Raw genomic sequence first — 21894 nt, 5'->3', positions numbered from 1 at the left:
TTATTTCTAGTTCTCAGTTTTTGTCATAAACGTGCATTTAATTTGACATGTTCATCTGCCAAGAATTTCTTGGCAATGCTCTTCTAGTTGAAAGGGTCCCGCCACTATCCAAATTTCTGCTAACTATTCCAATTCATTGCACTACATTGCACGCTAAACTTACAGTTTAATTACTATAAATTTAATTAATTGCGAAACTGAAGCTCGGGGACAATTATAATTATAATTTAACTATTGAGAACCTCTGGAATGTTTCACAATTTATCAAATATCCATTAAACTTAATTCGCTGATTTTTTGTACTCTTGATTGACAGAACGGAATTTCATCAATCGGCATTTTCGTGACTTATTCTTCATGCGTACTCTTTTTTATCGATTTTGTTTGTGAAGCAACAATTGTAGGGTCAACAGATGCAAACTGACGGCTTCCAGGGCTTCTCAAAAGGTGGAAAAAATTTCCATTGCACGTATAAATTTTCCAGTTGAATTTTACGGCTGCACGTGCGCGTAATTATCACTAAACAAAAATCACAACCCCTAAAACTTCCAAGATATATTATCTTAGGAACTGAAACCACCCCTTACAACCCTATTAATTCCGGGCCTGTTCCGGAATGCATCGATATTAATTTACAGTCCCAACATCAATATTTATTATTGTTATCAATAAAAGCTGCTGCAACAAGTTCGAGATAAATGGAAAAATCAATGAGATGAGTAGCGACGTGACGTACTTGTTTCATTAGCAAACATTGTTGTCTTTTTTTCTTGTGATCATTAATCTTTTGCTTGACCGACTTTTTGTATCTAGGGGATGAAACGGACAAATAAGTGGAAACGTGAGGAGAACGTGAAATTTCGAGTTAAATCTCGACGAAGGGCGAAAAACGTGACTAATTATTGTTGAGATTGCATGTGTTTTAGGGTCTTTAATGGAAACTTTGTTAATGGAGGGAATTTGTAATGGAAATTTATGACGGGGATTTTTGAGGGAGACAAATAGATAATAATTATCGCAATTTCTCATCGAAATTCATTACCAACTGAAAGTAGAGTGGAATATAGCAAACAAATTTAATAGGAGTATTAAATTTATATAAAAAGAATTTACGTTTTATGTAAATATTGAATTATTGTGACCTGAAAAGACTAAATTAAATTTTGGACAACTAAACTGATTATTAAAAGCGTCATTTCAACAAAATCGAGTTCGATTTTTAGCGTAATTAAATTTAACAAAAATTCCTGCACTACAATAAAACTTGTTCAACTACGAACTTAACTTTTCTCAATTATCGCGTCTCCAGCGATGCCACCCTCCATAAATTCAGATTAAGCCCCGTATCAAACAACCCCAAATGTCTCGTTTTTCTCACGTGATAACACACGAACCAATAAAATGACGGATCACACACCCTCTGTGATTTATATTTCTTCCATCTGATTGTGCAATCTCAGAAATGTGACCCGTTACAGATGTTTCATCCCTTTTATAAAAACGCTGAATTATCCCATTCAATTAACCCGAAACAATAAGCTTGTTGCGTTTTTAATTTAGAGCAGTGCAACTGATAACCAGAGTAAATAATTAGTGTATCGATCGGGCTCAATTTTTTTATTAGACCGAGAACCAAAATGGAACGGACGTATAAATAAATGCACGATGTACGATGTGATAAATTATTGTTGGGAGGTACAAATGGGAATAGGATGATGTTCGTTTTATTGACAAAAATGTCAAAAACACAAGATCTGTTTGCTATGGAAATCCTTTCAAAGGGGGTTTATTTTCGTAACGGGGTGAATCACAATGCACGATTGTGGTTCTGTGGTGTTCTTGGATACTTGAGATTGCTTAAAAGTCTCAAGAACAGGATGAGAAAAAGGGTCTAGACTGACTAATCCCAGTTGGGGGTTGTTAGGACAAATTGTTGCGCGAAGAGTCTTGGGGTTGTAATTAAGAGAACGTCGAAGTTAACGTCAAAATTTAATTTACTATGTATTTTCATCGGTGAACAAAATTTTAATTGGACGCGGACTGGCAGCGAGTGGGATGAAGTAATTACATTATGGTTAGAAAAATTTGAATTCTGATTAAGCTGATAGAACTAATTTTTGTCTACAAAGTTTGGAGAGCCGACAGTGGTTAGGGAAAATTGTGACGTCATGGGGTTATTTTCTGAAGCACATGCTCGCTTTTGCAAAAATATTTTTTAGGCGACTTAAACTGAAAATGGAATTTTTAGGCCTTAAAACCGGCCTAAAAGTGAGTCTTTTCTATCCATAGTCTTGCATATTACATCAAGATACCGATATTACCCTCAATTTTATAATTATTTGGGTAAAATCAAATCGAAAAACTGCTGTAAAGTGCAACAAAGACGTGTTGAATTATTGAAAATGAACATGTCTAGCAGTGCTCCTGCAACAACATTAAAAAACACATTAAACCTAATTCATACAAATTGTGAAGCTACACGTGCTGAAACTGCAAATGTAAAGAAAGAAAATATGAACTTTTGTGAAGGATTTACAAATATTTACAATTACTCAGTTGTTATAATTGATTAATTCAATAAATCATAAATAAACATTAATTAACTTGTAAATTTAATGATGTCGCCTAAAAAATCTTGTGTGTAACACGGCCAAAAAGTGACATTTTGCCCTCGCCTTCTTTCTGGCCTCGGCTAGCGCCTCGGCCATTAAAAAAAGGCTCGGCCAAAAAAGAACCACTTTTTGGCCTTGGTACACAAATAGCTATTTTTTAGGCGACCTTAACTAGAAACTGAATTTTTCGGCGACTTAAACTAACAATGGAATTTTTTGGCCTCAAAAGCGGCCTAAAAGTAAGTCTTTTCTAGCCACACACATTTTTGACCGATCTATGGTGGCGCCATCTATCCATAGTTTTGCATATTACATCAAGATACCGATATAACCCTCAATTTTATAATTATTTGGGTAAAATCAAATCGACAAACTGCTGTAAAGTGCAACAAAAACTTGTTGAATTATTGAAAATTAACATGTCTTGCAAAACATCAAAAAGCACATCAAACCTAATTCATACAAATTGTGAAGCTATACAGGGTCCGGCAACACTTGGGTCCACCCCCAAAATCGTCTTTAATTTTAAAGTCACTATTTTGAAAATTTGCATACGCTTATAGTTGACAAAGCTCTAGAAGCTGACGCAAAAATTTGTTTTTTATCACGGTTTGGTTGGCGTCGCGACGCCTAAGAAGTATAATTTTTAGCGATTTTTGAGTTCTTGCGGAAATATTCGCGATTTCATTTTTTTTTCAACATAACTGATACAAATATCTGAGTTTTTATTTTAAATCTAATGCAAATTGTGTTTAAAATTTGCGAAAAAAACGCTGTTTTATCAAGTTAGTTTTCAAAATTCTGACAGCGCAGTAGCAAACTACGTTTACACCAAAATTTCACAAGTCACTTTATTCACTCTTATAAAGGTTAATTTTGATTAACACGGGCATGTTACACTTTATGGACACCAGAAATCGTTAATTTACATCCACAAAGTGACAATTTCACCAATTAAGACTTTTGTTACAATCTAAAGCGAGCCAAAGGATAGATGTCACAAGATGTTGACAGATAGGTGTAAACGTAGTTCCCAATTTTGACGTAATGAAATTGGAAACTAACTTGATAAAACCGCATTTTTTTTCTCAAATTTTGAAGACAATTTGCATTGAATCTAAAATAACAGCTGAAATATTTTTTACACATTTATATTGAAAAAAAATGAAATTAGGGGTTGATATCACAAACTCCCACAATTAACTAAAAATTACATTTTTAAGGCGTCGCGACGCCAAAACTATCAGTGATACAAAACAAATTTTTGCGTCAGCTTCTAGAGCTTTGTCAACTGTGAGCGAATGCAAATTTTGAAAATTTTATCTTTAAAATTAAAGACGATTTTGGGGGTGGACACAAGTGTTGCCGGACCCTGTATACATGCCAAAACTGCAAATGTAAATAAAGAAAATTTGAACTTTTTTGAAGGCTTTATAAATATTTAGGTACAATTATTCAGTTGTTATAAATGATTCAAACAATAAGTCTAAAATTAAAATTAATTAACTTGTAAATTTAATGATGTCGCCTAAAAAATCTTGTGTGTATCACAGCCAAATATTTTTTAATAGTGTTATTTTCCCTCGCTTTCTTAAAAAAAGGCTTGGCCAAAAAAGAAACACTTTTTGGTCTTGGTAAACAAATAACTATTTCAGTTCTCAAATGAGGACGAAAAATGACCGTTTTCTGGCCGCTTTCATTTTTGTCCGTCCTAGGGTTAAACATTTAATTTTTTAAATTACATCAAGATACCGACAATACCTCAAATTTTATCAGTATTGGGGTAAAATGCAATAGGCAAACAGCTGTAAAGTGCAACAGTGCAACAAAGGCGTGAACATGTTTAGCAGTGCTGCTGCAACTACATCAAAAAGCACATCAAATCTAATTCATACAAATTGTGAAGCTACACGTGCCGAAATTGCAAATTTAAACTTTTCGGAAGGATTAATAAATATCTACAATTATTCAGTTGTTATAAATGATTAGATGATCAATAAATCGTAAATAAAAATTAATTATCTTGCAAAATTAATAATGTCGCCAAAAAAATATTGTGTGTACTACGGCCAAAACGTGCCATTTTGCCCTCGCCTTCTTTCTGGCTTCAGCTATCATCTCTGCTATTAAAAAAACACTTTTTGGTCTTGATACACAAATAACTATTACTTTTTACTAGTTACTTGGAGCTTGTCTTTATTTCTCTGCTTTCGCACTGTGAAATTGCCTTTTATTTTATTGTTTTTCGATTTTTAATTTCCCTCAATCTTTCGAATCTCGGCAACATATACCAACGCTCGGGTCACAAAAGTGTCAAAAAAATTTACGTTTTTTTTTATTTGTCAAGACAGGATTATCAGCATTTGAATGATTTGAGAAATTTCTTAACGTTTTTTTTTACAATCTACAGTGTATAGGATTTTAAGCAGGCCATGAATTTCGAACGACGTATGTCGGGCAAATCTTTCAAACATTTTCAGTTTTGATACGTTAAAACTGCTGGGGTGGTGTTAGTTACGACATGACATTTTTTTCCCAAATCCAACAGTAAATGAAAATTTGATATCTCCCGTTTTTTATTCATTAAATTGTTGGCTTTCAAATCGATTAATTAGTTTGATTTTATAAATTCGCATTGCCAATACCAGTAATATTGAATGACAATTCTAACGCCCATGCATTGAACTTTTCTCTCAATCTAATTGACCGCAGCAATTAATTTTGGCTTCGCTTTGATCGTCCTCATTATAAATATCGCACAGAAACTGTAATTCTGAATATTCCGCACGAGTTTATATTTCCCGTTTTTTATTCCTGAACGTATTCCCGCTCGAATGAACGCCTGATCTCCCTAAGGATCCCACGCCTGCGAACGTAAATTCCAGCAAACGTCTGTTGTGCTCTTCTGCGTCTTTTAATATTCCAATTTATCCTCGAAAAAAGTTGATTCAAGGGTCAACAAGGTTGGCGAAAGAAAGCGGTTTTTTTAATCCACACAAATTTATTAAGATCACGGCCACTAATTAACACACTTAATTATCGAAGGCCTCCTCCAAAGACACTCTTGCGAACCAACCATTCATGATCTGCAGCCACGTCTGTCGCGCATTGTCCAAATAGTAAACTTTGACGTCGTCGTAAAGTTCGCTCCAGTTGTCGTTAATAATTTTATTGGCTCGTGCGGAGAGTTCTTTGTCTCCGCCGAAGAGCTCGTCCATGTTCATGCTGATGGATTCGGGCTTCCCGTCGAATTTGGTTGTGACGGGTTTGACGTAGGTCTTGTTACGGCGTTTGACTTCTTCGTAGGTCATGCTGAAGGTCCACGAAAATTTACCTAAAAAACGTGTGTCCACAGTCGTTTTTACTTCAAATTTACTCACTGAAAGTGGCGGAGCTGGGACCTTCCCCCTTCACGGGGGCTGTCAAGATTTGTCCCTTTGTGTTGTAGCTGCAGCGGCTGCTCAATTCTGGCCAGAACGCCGCCAAAAAAAGACTCTTCTTCTCGAAGTCGATTCTAGAGAAATTCCTGCAATTATCTCCTCAAGAAGTGAGTTAAACTTACTCAAATTTCTGGATTTTCGTGTCTAAGAAGCCTCGGAATTCACAGTCGGTTAGCTCTGCGGAGATGTTGACCAAAGGCGTTTCGACGCTGGCTTCTATCTTCGGGATGACCAGAGGGTTCAAACTCGGCATCTTCAAGGACTTGTAAGGGCGGTCCAGTTGGGTGACCGCATATTGCGCCGCCTCCACCAAACAACTGTTGAAGTTGTCTTGTTTGCGGTTACATGTCTTGAAATTTGGAGCTAAAAATCGCGTTAGAGCCACAGATTGTGATTTTTAACAAACTTACGCAGCTTCACTGCTTGGGAAACCGCGACGATCGCACAGAACACCACGAAGGACGTCATCTTTACTGTTGTGTTTACAGAAAAACGCTTTTATTTATAACCTTGCGGATTTGAGTCGCGTGGTGGAAGGTGAATCGCCGGACCTCATTTTTAAGTTTATGTTGAAGCGGAACGGTGAAAAGTAGTAAAGTTGCTTGTCCCGTTTGTCTTTCGTGTTTACGTCGAGATTCAATTGCATTATCAGCGTGGTGTGGCAGGAATACAAATTTAGAGGTCCCGAAGGGAATTTGGGTACTTGACTTAATAAGTATTGACACGGTTACATTTTGGCATTCGTTATCGAATTATGGAGATTCAAACCTTCGGATAGGAATAAACAATTCTACTAGATAATTAAAATTTTGATGGGCGTGTAAATAAACAAAACATCTTCTTTTAAAAATGTTGTTTACGAATAAAAGTGCGAATGTTAACCCTATAAAACAGCATTTAAAACTCAAAAAAATGTTTATGGACGATATATCTTACAAGCCCGCATGGGACATTTCTTTATACGAAAATGCGTTTATTATTCAATTTGGAAAGAAAGTTGCAAACTAAATTTAACACGTTGCCAACATCGAAAGGAACGTCTTATCCAATTCCGTTTTAGAATCGTAACACTCTGCACGTAATTTTTGTATGTTATTGATCTCTCCACATCCTGACTTGTAAATTTGTTTCCCGAAAATTCATAACGTTTGGACTGAAAATTGAAGTTCGTCTGGTTCATTTTCCATCGAGAATGTCGAGTTTCGAATTTACAATGCATTGGCTTCCTGATCAGAAATATTGATGCTTGGAATTTGAAATTGGAATCTCCAGATATGAAATTAGGAAGTTTTAGATTCGAAATTCGCATTTTTGTGTACTTTAATTTTCTTACTACATATTTGAGTTTCTCATTTTCAGGTTTTTAGTTTAAGTAGTTTTAAGATTTCCGAGTTTTTTATTCATTTTGAAAATTTATTTTTGGTTGGAAAAATTTTCAAAATTGTATGTTCTTGCCTCTAAAATTTTGGAATTTTGTACAAATGATGAATCAATTTTAAACCAGTAAAACCTACAAGTTTCTCTGTTTTAAAGCAAAACCTGCCAAAGTTGCCAAATTTAATGAATAATTGGTAATTTTTGATTTGTGTCTAAAACAAAAATTTCTAAAAAATCTGCATTTAGCTCTAAAAAATTAAATTTTGTGTAAGTAAAAAACAAGTTTACAGTAATAATGTCTACAAATTCTACCGTTTTAAGATAAAGACTGTCAAAATTAAGGAATTGAATAGAAAAAGTAGAAATTTCCGGTTCGCTTTCTAAATGAAAATTTCTAAAAAAAATGAATTTATGTTAATATACACGCCAAATGCAATAGAACCTCCAAAATATTTAATTTAGAACAAAAAGCTGAAAAAATTACGGAATTTAATAGAAAGTGGTGGACATATTTGATTTGTTTTCAAAATGAAAATTTCTAAAAAATTTGTTTTTAGCTCTAAAATTTTGTAATTTTGTACAATTGATAATAAACAATTATAAGTAAAACTTCCCAAGTTTTACTGTTTTAGTGCAAAACCTATCAAAGTTCGTGTTCAACATAAAAATTTAAAAAAAAATTGTTTAGGGTTCTAAAAATTGAAATTTTGTACAAGTAAAAAGCAAGTTCACAGTAATAATATCTACAAATTGTACTGTTTTAGAACAAAAGCTATCAAAATTAAGAAATTCAATAGAAAAAGTAGAAATTTCCGGTTCGTTTTCAAACCAAAAATTTCTAAAAAAAAGAATAAACACGGCAAATGCAATAGAACCTATAAAATTTTCGGGTTAAAACAAAAACTGCCAAAATTACGAAATTTCAAAGAAAGTGATGGACATTTTTAGTTTGTCTTTAAAATGTTCTTGCTTCAAAATTTTTTAATGTTGTACAGTTGATAAACAATTTTAAAGCAGTAAAACGTAAACATTTTTACGACAGAACCTATTACCAAATTTAACGACAGAAGGTGAAAATTTTTGATTCGTCTTCAAAATGAGAATTTATAAAATTTCTGTTTTTGGCTTTTAAAATTTGGAATTTTGTATGGATTGACAAAATACAAATCCAAAGTAATAAAATCTACAACTTTTACTGTTTAAAAATGTTGAAATTTCCGATTCGTCATCAAAATAAAGATGTCTAAAAAATTTGTTTATTGTTTTAAAATTTTGGAAATAGTTGGTAAACACGCCTAATGAAATCCAACTAAATTTTTCGATTTTTTTCTTCATAATTCTTTTTGTAATTGTTTTATTTGATGAATTCCTGATTTTCTAAAGAACTAAAGTTTTTAATATCTTAGAATTTTAAATTTCTCAATTTATTTTTAGTTTTTTTTTGACCTATTAATTGTAAGTTTCATCGATTTTGAGGTGTACTAGATTTTAAACATTTCTCAACAAACTTTCAGTTTGTTATACCTACACAATACATACCGAAATTAATCTAACTCTGAAAGAACAGCCTTCGGCCTTCATGTTATTTGAACCACTGAACTCTTAACACATTCTCATACAATTTGTGCATCTGATTTTGAGCCTACATACATAATTCGGCAATTACTACAAAAAAATGCATTTTTGTGACGATTACTAGCAAGTGTTACACTATAACACATTATTAAGTTAAAATGTTACTTCTAGTAAACTCAGTTCCGAGGATTGGAAAAAGTAAAATTTAAGACCGTTTTATCAGTTTATTTCAAAGCCGCTCACATAATTTTCGGTGATTTTCTCTTGATCTGTTCGTATTTATTTATTTCTAGATACATTTCACATAAAAATGTAAACTTAAATGGGCGGAAATGGAATCAAAAATGGAAAAATACCAATAAATAATGTAATTTCAGGCATTGAAATCACTACTATCGCCGTGTTTTTTAAATCTAATTTTAATTAATTGTCTTAGTTTTGATTTATCGTTTTTGAGAGATCAAAGTATTTACTGTAAATAACTAAATAATTCCATAACAGAAAATCGAATTCCAACCTCGATATTTCACCGTTTAAATTGCGCCTATTCCGCTCAAAACCCTTCTGCTCCCTGTTTAGACATAAACCCGTAAAATTTTTAACACCAGTCGTATTTTTCCGGATTTTGAGCCCGGATTTGAACGCGGCATTATTGAATTTGTATTTGTGAAATTCATGGAAAAACACATTTTCACCGCGGGATTTCGATCCTTTCTTCTTTTTAATTGAACGCAAACGGAAAGATTAATTTCCATCGTTCTTATTGGAAAATATTTATTGGCGTTGTGGAACAGCTTGACGCAACAAGGGCAGGACTTGCTGCTTCGGCAGGAATTTCTTAGTTCTCAAAGGGCGGCGATCGATGACGGCTTGTGGATTGTTGAGGACCACGAATTATTACAGTGAATACTTTGTTAACACGTGGAATTTCTACTAACTTAGCTCGTGTTGAGAAATGACATTGTTAATGGTCAAGAGACTGAGACAATCTTAGTTGGCTGGGGTTACAACGGCCGACTTGATTAATCTGTGTTTGTGTATACATACAATATTGCCACATTTTTTTTTTGGATACGGAAAAAGCTTCATTTTGTATTCAGAAAACATCCGGCTCAATGCGATTTCATCTAAATAAAAACCGGGGGCGGCTTTCTCCCCCTTCAATACATCTTTCGTATATCACGTGTCGTACTTCTTCTGATAATATTTCGAAGCAATCGAGTCATTTTTATCGAGTGCGTTAAGGAAGCGAATAACATATTGGAATGATAAAGCTCCTACGCACGAGCTTTGGCCTGGAGCTTTCTGTTCTCATTTTCCCTGCGAGTTTCGCGGGATTTTCGAGATACAATAGAGAAAATTATATGACAATGTTGGAGGCGCAGGAATTGTGTGCCGTTAATTAGAAATGGATATACAGAGTGTGGGAATTAGGTGAGGAGTGAAGTGAAGACGTTTTTTGTGGCGACGTCTTGGCTTGGAAAACAAAGGTTTAACGAGAGGAGACGGGGTGAAAAATAGACTTCAGGGTCGGATAATGGGATAATTTACGTGGGCCGCTTATCGTGATGTGGGAACTAAAAGGCTATCCAGAAAAAATTGTCTGAGGAGGGTTCGTGAGATGTCTTAAGTAATTTCCAAAACGGAATTTCAAGGGTTTAGCTCGCTTCGCTCGCACAATTGCAAGTGACCCACCTCCGCAACATCAAACTTCTAACTGTTTTTAAATCTCCCTTAATTCTCCCTTTTCATCTAAAGCTGGAAAATCGCTGCCAATTCGCATTTCAACGACAAGGAAGCTTTTTACCCGTCAATAAAAATTACAACTTCGATCGAACAAGGAGGACGTAAAAACTCCCCTCAAAACAAAGTTTTCTATTCGACTCCTTTTACATAGTTCATAGAATCGATTGAACTCAATCGTGGTGGAGGTCGAACTTGGTTAATCCTGCAAATGTGTCTTGCTAAGGATATTAAATTCCTGAATCGTTTGAGGTTTGGACAGTAAAAGAATGTTTGAGCAGGCATGTGATAAAGTGCGAAATAATTTTATTTGGATTATCTCTGCGGGAGATGACAGATGAATATAAATTGAAAACATAAAAATGTTTCTAAAGATTTATGACCACGAGACATGAATACATTGTTGAAGAGAATATAAACTATGAAAACAGGTATTTATGTGGCAAGACTTAAAAATCGCAAGGACGAGCATTTACAACAGTTATTATGCTAATTTATTGATTACATTTTCTAACCTTCCTACAACAATAACAACACCTCTGGTCAAGACCGTCGAGTTCTTTAATAAACACACTTAACACATCAAACTTTGACTCTAAAAAACTTTGAACCTTTTCATATTTTTCTCATTTAAAATTTTTATCTCACCTACAACGGAGGAATAATTAAAAAACTTTAGTTTGTTCTTGTTAAGTACGTGTTCGCGTTGGAAATGAAAAGCAAACACTGATATGTTTGATATTTAGCCTGAGAACATAAACACAAACACGAATTGTACAACGTTGCTTTGACAAATGTGACTAATTGTAATGAATAATTTATAAGATTTGATTTGGTTTGGTTATCGCGGTGTTTTTTGTGATTTCTGGTGTGGTTTGAGCGGTTATTAATGAGGGAATTGAACTGGGATGTTTATAAATAAATTCAGTAATTGGAATTTATTATAATCTGGTTAACTAAAATTTGAGGAGTGTGTTTGTATGTTTTTTTTTAATTGTTCCTAAAATTGCTATCTTAGAATTGCTATTCCTTTTCTGGATTCATGAGTTACCTCAGAGTTGCATATTTTCTCTGTGGTGTTTTTGTATTTTTGTCTTTTAAATGTTCATAGACACTTTCGGGTCTATTTTGTTCTTCTTTATGTTGTTTTCTTCATTTCAGAACGACTTCTTATCTGAATTCTTCGGTTTTTTTTCTTGTTTAGTCTGCTTAGTTCTTTGGCTTCTCCAATTTCATAAAATTTCCAAATTTTCTGACTTTTTTAAATTTTGCAAAATATCTATATTTAAATTTCTTAATAAGCTCAGAGTTTTGTCTGCCGTGTTTTTGTTTTTTAAGTGTTTTTAGAATCACTATATTTGTGAATTTTTCTGAATTATCCTTTTGATATTACTCAATTATTTCTTTATTTTTGTGATACTTTCAGATTTATATATCCTTTCTTCTTGCAGTTTTCTTCGTTTCGGGACTATTTTTTCTCAGAATTTCTCAATTTTTTAGGTTTAGTCTTTTGAGTTCTGTTTTTAAGATTTCCAAAATTATCCAGCTTCTTTTAACTTTGCAAAACATCCTTTTCTGGACCTAAATATAGCTCAGAGTTGCGTGTTTTCTTTGTCGTATTTTTACATTTTATTTTTTTTAGATTTTTTCTACATATTTGTACACATTTTGATTTTAACTAGATAAATAAAAACTGATAAACAAACGTTGGCGTTTCTCGATGAAACAACATTTTCATTGAAACATATAAATCGGATTTTCGAGTCTTAGTTTAATCCACTTTTCTGTTTGCTTAGAAAAGGTCAAAAGTTGTCATTTGTTTTTAAACCATCACGTCACTCTGGATTTATATGAAAACATTCTGCTGAAATGGGATATTTCTGCCTGGGGAATATATTAAAATGGCACATTTATATTTACTAACGTTCATCACTCTGTGAGAGAAATGGAAATAAATGAATGTTAAATACTGCGTTTGGAGTCATTTTCCAACAATGAATTTTATAAAAATGTTGATGTCACATACGTTTTTCAAAATTCTAATTAAATCTAGTTGCGGGGGTAGTTTTCGTTTTGCTTGTTATTTCCGTTGTAGTTTGTTTAGTTGCCTGGTTACACATCAAAGAGTGGAAAATACAGAAATATGAATCAAATTATTGGGAAATATTCAACTCTTGAACCTTTGATCTTTGAGTCTTTCAAAATCCTTCTTTGCAGAACTGAGTAATTGGAACCTGTAGAGTTTTAATCAAATGATATTAATACCATTGTTTCAATATAATAAATGTTTATGACAGTTATTAAAAACAAAATAAACATTTAACTGAAAACAATATCCCCGTGTACGATGGAATATAAACGATTTATGATCAAATGAAATTACATCATTTACTCCATTAATTGTGTTATTATTGTGTTCAGTATTGATTAAAATTATTAGAAACGATCCTGCAAGTGACTATCTGCAAACTCAGACAAAGATCAGTTTCGTACTTAATTCTCTTTCTGTTTCATTTGAATGTAGTTGGAAATTTAAATGAAAATTACAGCTAGTTTAAACCAATTCAAAACTGTTAACACCATTAAACTGTTACTGCAGATATTGATTTAAAACTTGACGAACACTATCCAAGCAAACTTGAGCATCGTTGACACCTGCAAACAGTTTGAGCGAAAATAACAAAGTCGGAGCTGTTTGCTTTTTTTAAGTCTCGTTTTTTTAGACGTCTGTAGGTATATCTAAATATTCTCCTCAGTTCTGAATTTGGTATAAAATATTCGTTAATTTTTCTTTCCGTCTTTCGGAGGCTGCGAACTTAAGACAACAAAACGAAAACTTTGAAAGTTTTGTGAACACAGTGAGGGCTAATTGAGCAAATTATTAACTTAGTCGTTGAAAAGTTAATTTAATTTTGAAGTGGTTTCAAATTCAACAAAATAGCATCGTTTTGGTTTAATTCAGTGCATGGCTTCATTTATATGGTTTAAGTGTACTGAAGATGAATACGAATGGGAGGAAACGTAAATTAGAGTTAATAATTCTTGCAGCAGCTTTGTTCGTGAATCGAAAACGAGTAATCCAGTTAATTAGGGAAATTCAGGGAAATTTGTTATTTGAGCCAAGCTGTAAGACTGACAGGGAAAATTTAATAAAAGTTGTGCAATTTTGTATTTGGATTGTACAGTAAAAAAATACGATTTACAATTGTTTCTGTATACTATCGTTGCACAATATACTGCAATATTAAATTGTTTACTAATCCGCAATGCATCCAATTCATTTTCACGTATTTGTCATGATAAGATAATTTCATTCATCACCACAATTGCGTGGGAATCCAATTAAGTAACCTATAGGTACTTTTGATATTAACCAATTGAACGTTTAGATAAACGAAACGAATCATAATCGAAGTAATTGATCGTTTCAAAAATAGAAAATTTATTGGAAACAAGCACGAGTTTACTCTGGACTTTACTCTGGTACAACTTATTTTGGATTTTTTGTTTCAAAACACACTCATACTTTTTTTTAAATGAAAGAAAAATTTGTGGTACATTCGTTTCTAAAAATTCCAATTTGGAGAAGTTTAACGCGAAATGCAAAATTATTGAACAAAGGACACAAAGTTTAGAAATTTTTATTTTTAAAACGAAGCAAAAATTTCTAAAATCTGTTACTTAAAGTCGTAATTTTGGTGCTATAGCTTTAAAATTTGGAAAAATTAGTATTTTTGTGTTGTGTATTAACTTTACCAAATTGCAAAATTGTAGAGCAAAAGATACAAATTTTAGAAATTTTCATTAATTAGCAAAACAAAAATTTCTAACATCTGTCGCTAAAATCGTAATTTTGATAATTTTAGTGCTTCAGCTATGAAATTTAGAAAATTTACAACGTTTCTAGTCGTGTTTTAACTCTACCAAATTGCTAAATTGTATAGTGGAAGACTCAATTTTTATAAATTTTAAAATTGTAGAGGAAAAGATACAGATTTTGGAAATTTTTATTTTAGAAACGGAACAAAAATTTTTTAAATCCTTCACTAAAATTCCTAATTTTGGTAATTTTAGTGCTAGAGCTATGAAGTTTGCGGAATCTGCTACTTTTGAGTCGAGTAGGAAATATATTAATTTTCACAATTGTAGAGCAAAAGACACAAATTTTAGAAATTTTTATTTTTGATACGAAACAAAATTTTTTGAAATTCTCTACGAAAGCTTTTAATTGTGATAATTTTATTGCTACAATTATGAAACTAGGAGAATTTACTATTTTTGAGTCGTTTATTAACCACATTAAATTGCACAATTGTAGAGCAAAACATACAAATTTTAGAAATTTTTATTTTAGAAACGAAGCGCAAAATTTTGAAATCCTGCACTCAAACTCGTAATTTTGGTAATTTTAGTGCTACAGTTATGAAATTTAGACAATTTACTATTTTGGGTTGTGTATTTACCCCAAAGAATTGCATAATTGTAGAGTAAAAGACTCAAATATAAAATAATTTTATTTTTTAAACGGAACACAAATTTTTGAAATTTTTCACTAAAATTCGTAATTTTCGTAATTTTAGTGCTACACTATGAAATTTATGAAATTTGCTTCTTTTGAGTCGAGTTCTAAATCTATCAAATTGCAAAATTGTGGAGCCAAAAACCCAAATTTTCGAAATTTTGATTTTGAAGGTGAAGCTAAAAGTTTCGACATCCGTCACTAAAAATCATAATTTTGGTCATTTTGGTGCTACTGCAATGAAATTATAACCCAATTGAACGTTTAGATGAACGAAACGAATCATAATCGAAGTAATTGATCGTTTCAAAAATAGAAAACATATTGGAAGCAAGCACGACTTTACTCTAGAACTCCTTATTTCGATTTATTGTCTCTAGACACACTCATTTCCGTTGACAAAAATCCGCACCAACTTAACTTTCTCGGTTTAAATCTCACGTTTACGCTTTGACGGCCCAACAAGCTTAAGCATAAATAATAGAATTTTAATGAAAGGATAATAAAGTTTAGTGTTGGCGACATGCTGCAGTACTGACGAAAACCCGATTATAATAACGAGGTTAGTTGGGAGAAAAAGGCGATTGTGAATGGAATATTAGGCGTGTTTTGTTCACAGGATTAGGAGGGAATTTGTGGCGTCGCGACGCGTCTGTTCGAAGATTACTGCGATTGTTAAATTAACTTCGTTAAATAATTTTTGCGTGCTTTGAAATTCGTTCCATGAATATTCATGATCGATGTTTTTTCCCTCGAGAAAATTTCAATACTACGCCTATCAGTCACATATCCTCCGGCATCTCCGGCTTTAACGACGCACATTTTAATCTAGCAATGCAGCCAGAAGCAAAAAACTCCTCCGATATCGAAATCTAGCGCTTAATGCTTCTGTGAAGGAAATGATGGAGCTTTTTAGTGGTAAACCACGATGTTAATGCACCGAATGAAACGTAAATCAGGAAATGTGCCCGCTGTCGGCCATTTGCTAAATGGAGCCCCGCCATTATAGCACCTGCGACTTCGGAAACTTTCTTGAGTATAATCTGATTTCAGTTGAACGGTCAAGAGAAAAAAACGGGACTTTACGAGTAGTATCGTAAAATTAAAAGCGAGTTTTTAGAGAATTATTATTTTTGAAATGATAGACGTGCTCGACTTTTATACGTTGATGGCAGTAAAGGACTTTTATGGGGGCGTTTTATCGGCAAATGATGATATACATGCGCTTTTTAAGTATTTAAATAGACGACCTTTCGAATTTAAGGACAAAGCTGGGACTTGAACGGACTTTTATGATGATTTGATTTTTTAAGGGAATTAAAGTGTTTGGAATCGGTATTAGAGTCGGGGATGCGAGTTTACAAAGTTTGGTAATTAATTTTGAGATAACAAACTTGTTCGATGCAAATGAGCCCTTTTAAGGCTTTGTTTTTGGATTATTATTACCAAAGGAAGGGTTTTATCAATGATGCATATTCTCATTTTTTTTTAATTTGAGTTCAAATACTTCAAGCCAAAGTCTTTAAACCAAACGAATATTTGCTGATTTTTATCACAGGAATTTAAAGACGAGAAAACTGTGTTCAAGGAAATTGAAACTTCAATGAAAAAATGTATTTTGAAGGCGGCGAAAATTTAATGAAAGTTGGGGAATTTATTATTTTTGAGTCGTGTATTATCTCTGCCAAATTGCAAAATTGTAGAGCGAAAGCCACAAATTTTAAAAATTTTCGTTTTCAAGACGAAGGAAACATTTTGGATATCCAAGAATAAAAATAGTAATTTTCATAATTTTGGTGCTACAGCGTTGAAATTTTTACTATTTTTGAGTCGTGTATTTATTCTACCAAATCGCAAAATTATAGAGTAAAAGACACAACTTTTCATTTTATTTTGGTAAATATTAATTTTTAAGGCGAAACAAAAAATATCGTCATCCGCCACAAAAAAAATCATAATTTTGCTACTTTTAGTGCTACTGTTGTGAAATTTGGGGAAGTTGCTATTTTTGAGTCGTATATTAACTCTACCAAATTGCAAAATTTTAGAGCAAAAAACACAAATTTTGGAAATTTTCGTTTTTAAGAAGAAGCAAAAATTATCGACATCCGTCTCAAAAAAAATCGTAATTTTGGAAATTTTGGTGATACAGCTATGAAATTTTTGGAAGTTACTACTTTTGAGTAGTAAATTAACTCTGCCCAATTTCAAAATTGTAGAACAAAAGACACAAATTTTAGAAATTTTTATTATACCTAAAGGCAAAGCAAAAATTTCCAAAATTTACAACAAAAAATTGTAACTTTGGTAGTGTTAGTGCTACAGTTAGGAAATTTGGAAAAGTTACTATTTTTGACTCGTATATTAACTCTACCAAATTGCAAAATTGTAGAGCAAAAAACACATTTTGTAAATTTTCGTTTTTAAGACTAAGCAAAAATTATCGACATCCGTCTCAAAAAAAATCGTAATTTTGGAAATTTTGGTGGTACAGCTATAAAATTTTTGGAAGTTACTACTTTTGAGTAGTGAATTAACTCTGCCCAATTTCAAAATTGTAGAACAAAAGACACACATTTTAGAAATTTTTATTATACCAAAAGACAAAGCAAAAATTTCCAAAATCCACAGCAAAAATTGTAATTTTGCTACTTTTAGTGCTACAGTTGTGAAATTTGGGGAAGTTACTATTTTTGAGTCGTTTATTAACTCTACCAGATTGCAAAATTGTAGAGCAAAAAACACAAATTTTGGAAATTTTCGTTTTTAAGACGAAGCAAAAATTATCGACATCCGTCTCAAAAAAAATCGTAATTTTGGAAATTTTTGTGATACACCTATGAAATTTTTGGAAGTTACTACTTTTGAGTAGTGAATTAACTCTGCCCAATTTCAAAATTGTAGAACAAAAGACACACATTTTAGCAATTTTTATTATACCTAAAGACAAAGCAAAAATTTCCAAAATCCACAGCAAAAATTGTAATTTTGGTAGTTTTAGTGTTCAGTTATGAATTTTGGGAAAGTTACTATTTTTGAGTCGTATATTAACTCTACCAAATTGCAAAATTGTAGAGCAAAATATACAAATTTTGGAAATTTTCGTTTTTAAGACGAAGCAAAAATTATCGACATCCGTCTCAAAAAAAATCGTAATTTTGGAAATTTTGGTGGTACAGCTATGAAATTTTTGGAAGTTACTACTTTTGAGTAGTGAATTAACTCTGTTCAATTTCAAAATTGTAGAACAAAAGACAAATTTTAGAAATTTTTATTATACCTAAAGACAAAGCAAAAATTTCCAAAATTTACAACAAAAAATTGTGATTTTGGTAGTTTTAGTGCTACAGTTATGAAATTTGGGGAAGTTACTATTTTTGAGTCGTATATTCACTCTACCAATTTGCAAAATTGTATAGTAGAATCCAAGTTTAGGAACTTTTTGTTTTTCAGACGAAACAAAAATTATCGATATCCGTCACAAAAAATATCGTAATTTTAGTGCTACAGCTATGAGATTTGGGGAAGTTACTATTTTTGAGGTGATTAAATCTACCAAAATGCAAAATTGTTCAGAGGGAAACGCAAATTTTAGAAGTTTTTATTTTTAAAACAAACCAAAAATTTCCGAAATCTCTCACTAAAAATCGTAATTATGGTTATTTTGGTGCTACATGTATGAAATTTGATGAAGTTACTATTTTTGAATCGTGTATTAACTTTACTAAATTAAAATTGTAGAGCAAAAGAGACAAAATTTAGAAATATTTATATTTGTATTTAAGACAAAAAAAAATCGTTCTAAAGAATTGAGAAAGTTCGTAAAATTGAAAGAATCGGGAGGGCAATAAAGTGTTGCTAGAACTCCTGAAGAAATGAAGATATCCAAAAAGCAAGGAAATTTCAACAATGTGCAAAATTAAAAGGACAGAAATTCAAGGAACTGAAGACTCCGAAAGTTAAAAAAAATTGAAGTATAAGAGACAGCTACCACCATTTTATCATCGCTTTAGTTTTCATATAAAAGCCTTTAAATCTCCCGAACGCGATTTAGCTGTCACTTTATGAGCGTTAAACCAACTTGTACCCACTCCAATAACGATAACATACCTTCCAGTTCTTCGGCAATAAACATCGAAAATTGGCAGTAAAAAACTCATACGTTGTCACCCGTCCAATGAATTTCCTACATTGTCATGGCATTTGTAAAACGAGCTTTTTATTCACCGTTTAGTAAACTCCTTTTTTTGGGAAAAACGTTAAAAATGGCCTGTCATGTCCTCGAGCGGCAGACTTTGCAGGCTTTGATGGAGATGATTGTAGGTGAGGCTGACGGGCGCTATAGAATATTTAACCCACATTTGTCTACGTCAGCGTCTTTTTGGAACATTAAATCCTCGACTTACAACTATAATAAGAATTTTAAAGTGGAGTTTTAGTGTAAATTTTGATTGTGGCGTTGTTTACGACTGTGGAGAACATTTCCGGAATTGCAGTTCTTGGGTTTTATGAGTGGATATGAAACGACTGTAGGTACTAACAATTTTTTTGCAGACATGTTATCATCTGTTCCAAGTTTTAAATCACTCTATTAAATCATCCCTGTCATGTTTAAATAAACACGTTCCTCCACATCATTACCCGCAGGAAACCTTCTAGTAATGAGATAAAAGCTCTCTCCTGCTGAATTTATGAAAAGATATGCAAACCGCAGACGTGTAAAAATGTGCAGATTGTGCACATTAGGCCTCTAGTGACGTTCCATCTAAACAATTTCATCTTAATGTGTTGAAAAAGCACGTCGCTGGACGAGATATATTAAAAGAAGGGCGTTAAGATGCTGGACACGTCTCGACGAAGATATAAAGGACGTGTGGGAGTGCAGCTTACCAATTAATATGTCGTTGGGGGTTAGATATTGACCGAAGAATAAACAGAGTTTTTGTGACGTTCTAAAAATTGAAAACTCAAAAGAGTGAACAATGGAATTGTTGAAGGAGTGCTCGAGCTTGCAGAGCTTTATTTAGACGAGGCGGAGCGGAAATTTTGGTGGATTATATGTGAGTTCGGTTGCACCTTCGTCATTCCCAGTGTTCTGTGCAACTAGGGCAAAAAGAAGTTCTTTTCGCGCACAGTAAAATTCTGTTCAACGTATTCTCATCTTTAAACTTTCAATTGGAACTGAATTTTGATAATTTGATTTACCTCGCAATTAAATTTTCAAATAATTTAATTTTATTAAATTTTCGGTTGATATTTATGTAATTAAAATTGCATAATCCGACTGTATAATTACAAGCATTTTTATTGTGCTCGTATTTCAATTAAAATCCGCTATTTCAATTAAATTAAAGCTGAAATCAATAAAACTAAACCTTTGAAAGTCTTTTCGAACACTTTATTTTTGTTTTATTGGAAGGAATTTGAACTCGGCAGGTTCAGTTACCCAATTAAAACAAAAAACTACAAAAACTCAACTTGTCTACTTCCGAGCACCGCCCATAAACTCCCAGCTCAAAAGCTCGGACAAACGTAATATGATACCAAACCTCAAATAAATAAATCGTCGAAGAGCTTAGCTTCTTGTTGAAATTACCGAAGCTCCCATAAAAAGCGTGATAAAAATCCGATATTTTTTTACAGGTAGCTCGAAAAGCTCGTGCTTTGAGACTCCAAATAAACAAGTTTTTTAATAATGCACATGTGCAATTTTCCTCTTATCTCGGGCGATGCGACGACAAAGACCGTTCCTTTGAACAGTTTTGTAATTAGTTTATTACAGCGTTGAATAATTAAACAGCAAAGAGTGGATGAGATTTCCAATTGGGGGTATTATAACTAATCAAATTTTTACGAAATTGTAAAACTATTGAGCGAAAGATACAATTTTAGAAATTTTCGTAATGTTGGTGCTACTGCTATACCTACAAATTGAGAAATTTACTTTGTTTGAGTTCTGTTTGAACTCTACCTAATTGCTAAATTGTAGACCAAAAAATACAAATTTTGGATTTTTTTTAAGACGAGTAAGTTTCCGATATTTTTTATAAAAGTTTAAAATTTTAGTGTGATGAAATTCCGCAAAGCTCGTGCTTTGAGACTCCTAATAAAGAAGTTTCTCAATAATGCACATGTGCAATTTTCCTCTTATTTCGTGCGATGCGACGACCAAGCCTGTTTCTTTGTACTGTTCTGTAATTAGTTGATTACATTACATAATTAAACAGCAAAAAAAGTAGATGAGATTCCCAATTGGTAGAATTACAACTAATCAAATTTACAATTTCCGAATTTATGGATGATTCCGGTTTTAATTAAAAAGAGAAACAGAGCTGTGACATTATTAAAATTTAACTCTCGCTCGGTGGATAAATGTCGGAAAAGTGTGCCGCCGTTTAATGTACATGCAAATTATAATTTGAAATGTACATTTCGCGCTAACGATATCGGGGAGATTTAATTGTAGTGGCGGGGAAAAACGGAAAAATTCCCACTCTTGGCCATAAAAAGTGATTATTTATGCATGAAAACGTCGAAAAATGATGACGATCGCTTTGTTTCCAAGAGAGTTTTGCTAATGGACGCTCTGTCTGACAAATGAAATTTTTATGTTGCTCTATCGTCCACG

General features: G+C 32.7%; 2 protein-coding genes across 5 annotated transcripts in view; one reads left to right on the top strand and one right to left on the bottom strand.

Annotated features, from left to right (window-relative positions):
• Positions 1-21894, top strand: part of Syt7 (Synaptotagmin 7) — a 180903-nt gene that overhangs the window by 100208 nt on the left and 58801 nt on the right. The gene's annotated exons all lie outside the window — the stretch shown is intronic.
• LOC148177555 (circadian clock-controlled protein daywake-like) lies at positions 5594-6578 on the bottom strand. Its single transcript, XM_088032061.1, has 4 exons — positions 6463-6578; positions 6175-6415; positions 5993-6126; positions 5594-5946 (listed from the first exon to the last, which is right to left on the bottom strand). Exons 1-4 carry the CDS (start codon positions 6518-6520, stop codon positions 5645-5647), a joined length of 735 nt encoding a protein of 244 aa, XP_087888187.1. The 5' UTR covers positions 6521-6578; the 3' UTR covers positions 5594-5644.

This window comes from Gnatocerus cornutus, chromosome 3 (assembly GCF_029298725.1).
Source record: "Gnatocerus cornutus isolate USDA-ARS CGAHR chromosome 3, icGnaCorn1.1, whole genome shotgun sequence".
In the NCBI taxonomy this organism is placed as follows: domain Eukaryota; kingdom Metazoa; phylum Arthropoda; class Insecta; order Coleoptera; family Tenebrionidae; genus Gnatocerus; species Gnatocerus cornutus.
Note: the sequence above shows the minus strand (reverse complement) of the source record. Positions and strands in the feature narration are given on the sequence as shown.

Bases quoted from the DNA above. Each gene is read 5' to 3' on its own strand.
- LOC148177555 (XM_088032061.1), bottom strand. From the start codon at position 6,520: ATGACGTCCTTCGTGGTGTTCTGTGCGATCGTCGCGGTTTCCCAAGCA. The intron at 6,416-6,462 runs GTAAGTTTGTTA...CGCGATTTTTAG, and splicing joins TTCCCAAGCAGTGAAGCTGC to CTCCAAATTTCAAGACATGT. The intron at 5,947-5,992 runs GTGAGTAAATTT...CACGTTTTTTAG, and splicing joins TCCCAGCTCCGCCACTTTCA to GTAAATTTTCGTGGACCTTC.